Raw genomic sequence first — 8,456 nt, forward strand, 5'->3', positions numbered from 1 at the left:
GTGCAATTTCAAATTGAGCTTCAAGTTGATTTGCTACTTCAAACTACAAAAAAAATAAAAATGTAATTATATTGTGTGTATATATATATATATATATATATATATATATATGTGTGTGTGTGTGTTTTAGAAGAATTAAGTTCGAGTTTTTAAGTCAAGGGGAATATATATTCATAATAAAGAAATATATCTTTTTAATAAATTAGGAGCATATTCACAACTTACTTAAACTTGGGTTTAATCATAAATAATCATTTTAACAAATGAATTTTGAATTTAATAAATTTATTTTGACATAAATATACTATATTTTTATTAATTGTTTGTATATTATATTTATTTTAAAATAAATTTAATAATTTAATATCAATTATGAGTTTTTTATATTATTATTTTCAATACTTTTCAGAGCTCTGCATTGGGTACCCATACCCACACCCGCCCATGTACCCACACATAAACAATGGTTATTTGGGTATGGAAACGCCCATGATCTTGTGGGTGGATATAGGTGGGTACTTAAAATCGGTGGATAAATCGATTTACATTACTAATCACCGTATATCTTATACTACTACAATCATCACTACGCAGTGTGCATCACTTAATTACTCTACGACTACGATAAATTCTTATATACGGCTAGAAAGTTTGCAATCATAGCAAAAAGCAACAAGCCTCAAGACCATCAGTCCGTGACAGACACTGTTTAAAAATCATGGAAAGTTGGTAGGTATAGGTGGGTACGACATCCCGAAAGTCACCATGGATAGGCATGGGTGGACAAAACCCGTCCAAATAAAGCATGAGTACCCAATGGATATTTTGACTCTATGTAGGGCTTTGATGCTTAGCCGACAGCTTAATGAGGCGTGACCTAACTATTTTTTATTTGGTGGGTAGGAACTTGGCCGACCGGATTGAAATGTAAGCTGGACCGTTGGATTTCATAAATCAACGGCACTACCGCGTCTAAAACTTTATAAGAAAACCCTAGCGAACAAAACCCTCCGCCTCTCTGCTTCAGGGAGGCTACTCTCCTCACACTCACTCTTAATAAGATTCTTCAGCACGTCGGCGTTCGAGAGGTTAAAAATCGAAAGTTGGGCTGTGGCGAAGCTCATCATACATTTGATTTGCGCATTCACCGACGCCGGTTGGTTTTTAATGAACCTTTTTTTCTTCTGCAATCTTTGGCCGATCCACAGCAGTTCTCTAAGCCTTGTTCTTTTGTCTTGTTTGTTTGCTTCTTTATTGGTTCTTAAACAATCGATTAGCGGGTAAAAGTATATTTGATCCTGACTCTCTCTGGAAGCCGCATGAAAGTCTTACTTTCCCATTGCACAAAAAATAACGATAAAGGTTTCGTTCAGGAGATTCATCAATATTGAAATATCAAGCATGATAAAGACACCTCAGAAAACAAAAATCCTAGCTTGATGTTTGCACGTTGTTATATTGATAAAAGAAGCCCATTTTATGGTGTATGTCTTTCATCTCAATCAGACAAACTCTCACAAACTTGATTTGCTCCTGCTTTTTTGTATCACAAAAATAGAAAGTAATCCCAAATAGCTTCTAATCCTTGTTGCTTTATGCTTGTTTTGGATACAGATTGTTCAATCCCCTATGCGGTCTTTCTGACTTGTGCATTTTCGTATCACATCTTTTGCGCTATTTGGGTTCATAATATTCTCTGGTCTGAGAACATATGATGATGTTTTGTTTCTAACTTTACTAATCTCTTAAATTGGAATTTGGAGAATTAAACTTGGTTTTATGAGGAATTTAGCACATATCCAAGGCATGCAGGAGATGCAATGCTAGCTATCTTTTGGAGCTAAAAAATTGCGCAAGGTTATAAATTGTCTCTATAAATGAAAAAGCACTTTTAGAAGACTTCATTTGTCGGAGGTCGACAGAGAAACTGAAACTCTAGAAAGAGGGACCTGTGATTACTATTGCTGTGATTACTATTGAGCCAATTGGTATTGGGCTTTTCTTTATTGATTCCTTTGGAAGTTTAACTTAGCATAAATGTTGCTTATGTTTGCCAGTTGCATTTAATCTTGATTTACTGTTTTTGTTAATCGAGGGAGTTATATTGTTTTTACTTTCTCATTTGCCTCCTGTATTCAAGGAAAATCTCGAGACGTTTGATTTCTCACTTATACTAATTGCTTAAATCGGTGATGGGAGAATAATCTCGGTTTCATAAGAAATTGAGCACATATCGAAGGCTTGCTAGAGATGTTATGCTAACCCTCTTGTTGAGCTCAAAAATTGTGCAAAATTTAAATCATCTCTACATTAAAAGGCCTTCTGCTAGATTCTATTTGTTGGAGGTCAATAAAGAAATGAAAATTCATTTTGTATGTGACATATTGAAGGCTTGCAAGAGATATTATGTTTAATCTCTTGCTGAACTAAAAAATTGTGCAAGATTATAAATTTTCTCTACATTAGAAGACCGTCTACCAAATTCCATTTGTTGGAAGTCAAGAAAGAAACATAATTTTTTGTTGAGTGATTGTGTGTGTGTGTGTGTGTGTGTGTGTGAAGAAAGAAAGGGGAATTTATTTGTGTTTTGTTTGTGTTAATGAGAGGGAGGTAGGAATTCATACCTGCCTCCTACCTCCATCTCTTCCTACCTCTCTCCATCTCTAGCTCTCATCCTCTTCTATCGAGATCTTCTGACATTAAGATAGTCATCTTCTGCAAAGTAAGCTCTATGGAGCTCATTTCTGTCCTTTTGTGAAAGCTATTACATATGCAACTAAGTGCTTTTCTTTATCATTTTCATACACCTTGCATGTAATTACTTGCTTTCCTTATCATTTTAGTTTTTTATATATCTGGTAAAATTTACTACTACTATCCTTTGTTAAAATGCTTCATATGATAACAGTAGCCTTTGTATGATATTGTTATGTTCCTATTATGCTATTTTAAGATGTACGCATTAAAATGATTGCTACTCTCATTAGGATAAGTGAATATCTGCTAGCTGCTAGCTTTGTGCCCATGTTCATGAAAGCAAGGGAGAAACAGGCAAATCATAAAATTTTCTATTACTTGTTTCTCATAAATTTAAATTATATTTTGCTAAAATATTGAAGTGGTATAAATCTTACCAGCCATTTTCCCACAGTTACAACCTAAATATTGGTTTTGCTTTCTCGTTTGCGTCCTGTATTCAAGGAAAATCTCGAGACGTTTGATTTCTCACTTCTACTAATTGCTTGAATCAGAGATGGGAGAATAATCTCGGTTTCATCAGAAATTGAGCACATATCGAAGGCTTGCAAGATATATTATACCAACCCTCCTGTTGAGCTCAAAATTTGTGCAAAATTTAAATCATCTCTACATCTAAACGCCTTCTTCTAGATTCTTTTTGTTGGAGGTCAAGAAAGAAATGAAAATTCATTTTGTATGTGAGAGAGCACATATTGAAGGCTTGCAAGAGATATTATGTTTAATCTCTTACTGAACTAAAAAATTGTGCAAGATTATAAATTTTCTCTACATTAGAAGACCATCTACCAAATTCCATTTGTTGGAGGTCAAGAAAAAAACATAATTTTTTGTTGAGTGATTGTGTGTGTGTGAAGAAAGAAAGGGGAATTTATTTGTGTTTTGTTTGTGTTAATGAGAGGGAGGTAGGAATTCCTACCTGACTCCTACCTCCATCTCTTCCTACCTCTCTCCATCTCTAGCTCTCTGATAGGAAATACTTGAGTTCGCAAGTAACCCTAAGGTAATACTTGAGTTCGCAAGCAATCTTAACCCAAATCGATATGCAAATAGCAGTGAAACGGCTGTTTGTAGCAGGAAAAACAGCAAAAACCTGCTGTCTACAGCAGGAAATCAGCACAAACCAGGGAAAACCGTGAGAAGAATCGATGCAAGACTTGTATTCCACTAGAAGATGCAACAAAATATAAAAGATACAATTGATCCTCAATTCGAGAGGAGGATCGATCTCTCCCAAATCTCTAGACGCCACTAGAGCCCAAAGAAACCTAAATCTAAGAGATATCAAATTTCTCCCTACATTCAAATTTCTCTCTTAACCCCCCCCCCCCCCAAAATCCTTCCTAAAAGGCTCTGTTTGAGCGGTCGGCCCGCCCGATCTCCGCAGGAGGCGGAGATTCCGCCTGTTCGTGAATTGCCGGTCCCGTGTGGACCGGCTGGACCGGTCTAACACTCTCATCCTCTTGTATCGAGATCTTCTGACATTAACATAGTCATCTGCTGCGAAGTAAGCGCTATGGAGCTCATTTCTATCTTTTTGTGAAAGCTATTACATATGCAATTAAGTTCCTTTCTTTATCATTTTCATACACCTTGCATGTAATTACGTGCTTTCCTTATCATTTTAATTTTTTATACACCTGGTAAAATTTACTACTACTATCCTTTGTTAAAATGCTTCATATGATAGATAACACTAGCCTTCGTATGATAATGTTATGTTCCTATTATGCTATTTTAAGATGTACGATTTAAGATGATTGCTACTCTCATTAGGATAAGTGAATTTCTGCTAGCTGCTAGCTTTGTGCTCATGTTCATGAAAGCAAGGGAGAAAAAGGCAGATAAAAAAATTTTCTATTACTTGTTTCACATAAATTTAAATTATATTTTGCTAAAATATTGAAGTGTTATAAATCTTACCAGTCATTTTCCCACACTTAGAACCTAAATAGCCACTTTCAAACAGCAAATTAGATCTCTTTTACCAAGAAATGAGAGTAATGCATTTCTTCTTTGGAAATTTTATTTGTGCTTGCCTCCTTTTTCACTTTCTACTTATAATTAACATGCATTGATTAAATATTTTTCTACGATGCAGAGATAAAGCTAAGAATTAACATGTCTTTAATTGTCACAGTATATGGCAAACCCCAAAGTTTTCTTCGACGTTCTAATAGGTAAGGCCAAAGCTGGTCGCATTGTGATGGAGCTGTTTGCCGATGTTGTCCCAAAGACAGCTGAGAATTTCCGATGCCTCTGCACTGGAGAGAAGGGAATTGGCCGTTCAGGGAAGCCCCTACATTACAAAGGATCCACCTTTCACCGAATCATCCCCAATTTCATGTGCCAAGGTGGGGACTTCACCAGAGGCAATGGAACCGGTGGTGAATCCATCTATGGACAAAAGTTTGATGATGAGAACTTCACGAAGAAGCACATTGGACCTGGTATTCTCTCGATGGCCAATGCTGGTCTAGGTACAAATGGCTCGCAGTTTTTCATCTGTACTGCTAAAACGCCATGGCTTGATGGAAAGCATGTGGTATTTGGCAAGGTTGTTGATGGATACTCTGTCGTCCAGGCAATGGAGAGGGAAGGATCACAATCTGGAAAGACTTCATCGCCAGTGTTGATTGAAGATTGCGGAGAAGTCATAGAGAATTAAGATGTGTTTAGTTTTAGTTTTGAAGGAAATGCTATTGAAGCTGATTTAAATCAGCGAGAGAATGTTATTGAGATATGCCCTTCTAACCTATCATTATGAGCCTTCTGTTTTTCTGTAATACAAACGATAGATAAAGGCTTTTTCTTTCAGTTCTTGAATTCTTCTCTACTTCATACGATTTTATAGGATTCATTTATGTGAAACAAGTAATACATTCACTTTGAAAGATGAGTTACAGATCACGAGTTAAATCTTCTCATAAGCAAAAGGAAAAAACAAAACAAAACATCAGAATATATCTGGAATGAAGCTTGCATGTTTCATGTGACCAAATAATTCAAACAATAAGAGAATTATTTCTTCAGATGAAGGGTGAGAAGTATCAGTTGCAGCAAACTCGTGAACCAACCCATCCATCTCAATCCAACTACAACCTGAACTCATTTTTTGAACTCCCATCTCTTTCATCTTCCCCCTTACAGCAGCAACTTCTGTCCATCTATTCTCTTTGGCATACATATCTACCAATAGCATATAACTGCTACTCTTACTCGGATCCAAAGCTGTAAGCCTTTCCATGGCGATCTGTCCAACTTCCATGTTTCCATGAATCTTGCACCCGCTTAACAGAGCTCCCCATATGACTGAGTTTGGAACAATTACCATCTTCTGTGTCAAATCAAGTGCCTCTTGTAGGAGGCCAGCGCGAGCCAGAAGATCAACCATGCAGCTGTAATGCTCCATCTCAGGTTCAATTGAATGAAACTCAACCATTCTATGAAACATTCTACGCCCTTCTTCCACGAGCCCAGAATGATTACAAGCACTGAGAATACTGACAAAGGTTACACCATTTGGCTTCTCTCGATTTTCTATCATCTTTGAGAGCATGTAAAATGCATCTTTGGGGCGTCCGTGCATTGCAAGCCCATCAATGGCCGAATTCCAGCAGAAGAGGTTCTTATTTTCCAGCTTGAAGAAAATGACCAAAGATTTCTCTAAGCTTCCGCATTTTGCATACATATCAATCAAAGCTGATCCCATATAAACATCTATAGCGAACCCACTTAGGACTGTCTGTCGATGCATTCTTCTGCCTATTTCAAGTGCTCCTAGATGAGCACAAGCAGATATCACAGTTGCCATTGTAACCTTGTCTGGGTTCATTCCTGCAGCTTTCATCGCATCGAATGTTTCCAATGCTTCCATGAATAACCTGTTTTGAGAATAACAGGAAATCATGGAAGTCCATGATATCAAATTCTTACAATGCATCTGATTGAAGAGAGACGTAGCAGACTCGACATCCCCCGACCTTGCGTATCCTGCAATCATAGCGTTCCATGACACTGTATTCCTCTCAGGCATTTCATCAAATATCTTACGCGCTGCATTTAAATCGCCAAAGAGGGTATATCCAACGATCATTGTGTTCCATGAGAAGGCATCTTTGACAATCATTTCATCAAACACTTTCCTTGAATCTTCTATTCTGTGCACGATACAGTAGAAATCAATCAACCCGGTCTGTAGAATTAAATGACAAACTAACCCATTCTTCCTAACCTGCCCATGAACTCCTTCACCAAATCCAATCGCTGGGATATGTGTGCAGGCCTTGATGAGGTGTGAGAAGGTATGACAAGTGGGTTGGTGTTTCAACTTGGGCATTTCTACAAACAGGTGGAGGGCATCAACTGCTGAAGAACAATTTATGAAACATCCAATCATTGCATTGTAGACAAAGATATTGGGTTCTGCTATTTGGGTGAATGCAAGGAAGGCATGGTCAATTTGATGGAGCCGGCTACATGCAGCTAGAAACTGGTTAATAATGAAGCAGTCATGGTGATAATTGTTCTTCAATATGGTTGCATGTAGAGATTTGAGGTCCTTAGATGAAGAACATTTCTGTAACAAAGAGGGAAGCAGATGCTTTAGGTAAGCTAGAGCATTACTTATAATCATATCAACGCAGGTAATGATATGCAGCATATGCTTTTCCCATATAACGATGAAACTATGATAATGAATAGTTTAATGAAAGAATATTTTGATTTCCCTTCATATTCTCTTTTTTCTTCTCTGTATTCTTCCTCTAATGCAACTGTTATAGGTTATTTAAAAGGTATCAAATATTCATAGCCCTACAGCAACACTCTGCTCTAGCAGGTCCTCAGCAGACTTTAGTTCTCTCAAGATGGGGAGCTATTATTCTGTGCGGACAAGGACGATTCTCCCTCCCGATTACACGTCCGGTATCAAGCGCGGGTACCGAGTTCGGTACATTTTTAGAGTGACGTGACACATTTTTATTGGCCTCGTGATGCTTCGGACTCCACAGAATAATAAATCCAAGATGGGAGATCTTGTCAACTCAAATTTCTGTCATCAAATATCAAAAACATCATCTTTCTCCAACTCAGTTTTATGAATCACCAAATAGAGAAATTATTCTTTGCAGAGGCCGGACAGCGAGAACTGTTCGAATTTGCTGCGCTTTAGCTACTCTTCTTCAAATACTCAACAAAAGGGCACAAATATGCATTCATAATTGCCCTTTTGCTGATTATTTGTAAAAGCGTAGCAAAATGACAGTTAAAGCACATTAAATATTCTATTAATTGAATATTTGCTGTCTTTTTACTGCATTTTTATAAATACTCAGTAAAAGGACAACAAAGGTGCAATTATTAATGCATATTTGCTAATATTTTGTTGAGTATTTGCAAAAGCGTAGCAAAATGACAACTATATGACATCAAATCCAAACGGTTCTTGCCATCCCCAAGGACTCAAAATCAAAATCTTTCGATTGAATTGATACTAACCTATCTCTATGGTACAAATCCACATCCAACCAAGCAGCTCATCAAGAAAATCTCCTTCGCCTTTTTGGATAAAAAGTCAAAAAATTTATAGCAAAATAGCAATACGATAGCAATTTGAAAAATAAAATTGTAAAAAAAATTACCTCAAATAAAATATAAGATTTGCACGAAGTAATCTCATATTTTCTTATCACTATCCA

General features: G+C 36.8%; 2 protein-coding genes across 4 annotated transcripts; one reads left to right on the plus strand and one right to left on the minus strand.

The window, feature by feature from the left end:
- Nucleotides 1–992: 992 nt before the first annotated feature.
- On the plus strand, nt 993–5,574 carry LOC110099892 (peptidyl-prolyl cis-trans isomerase-like). Of its 2 annotated transcripts, none has more exons than XM_020827199.2 (2): nt 993–1,156; nt 4,859–5,574. In XM_020827199.2, the coding sequence occupies exon 2, from the start codon at nt 4,901–4,903 to the stop codon at nt 5,423–5,425; it is 525 nt and encodes a 174-aa protein (XP_020682858.1). In that variant the 5' UTR covers nt 993–1,156; nt 4,859–4,900; the 3' UTR covers nt 5,426–5,574. The 2 variants fall into 2 exon arrangements, with proteins under 2 accessions (XP_020682858.1, XP_020682857.1); XM_020827198.2 differs by having other exon boundaries at nt 999–1,156; nt 4,898–5,574.
- LOC110099889 (pentatricopeptide repeat-containing protein At1g06143) lies at nt 5,442–7,607 on the minus strand. Of its 2 annotated transcripts, XM_028698440.1 has the most exons (2): nt 6,992–7,130; nt 5,442–6,917 (listed from the first exon to the last, which is right to left on the minus strand). In XM_028698440.1, exons 1-2 carry the CDS (start codon nt 6,997–6,999, stop codon nt 5,714–5,716), a joined length of 1,212 nt encoding a protein of 403 aa, XP_028554273.1. In that variant the 5' UTR covers nt 7,000–7,130; the 3' UTR covers nt 5,442–5,713. The 2 variants fall into 2 exon arrangements, with proteins under 2 accessions (XP_028554273.1, XP_020682853.2); XM_020827194.2 differs by having other exon boundaries at nt 5,442–7,607.
- Between the last annotated feature and the right edge of the window lie 849 nt (nt 7,608–8,456).

Source organism: Dendrobium catenatum, unplaced genomic scaffold, assembly GCF_001605985.2.
Source record: "Dendrobium catenatum unplaced genomic scaffold, ASM160598v2 fragScaff_scaffold_1088, whole genome shotgun sequence".
Classification (NCBI taxonomy): Eukaryota; Viridiplantae; Streptophyta; class Magnoliopsida; order Asparagales; family Orchidaceae; genus Dendrobium; species Dendrobium catenatum.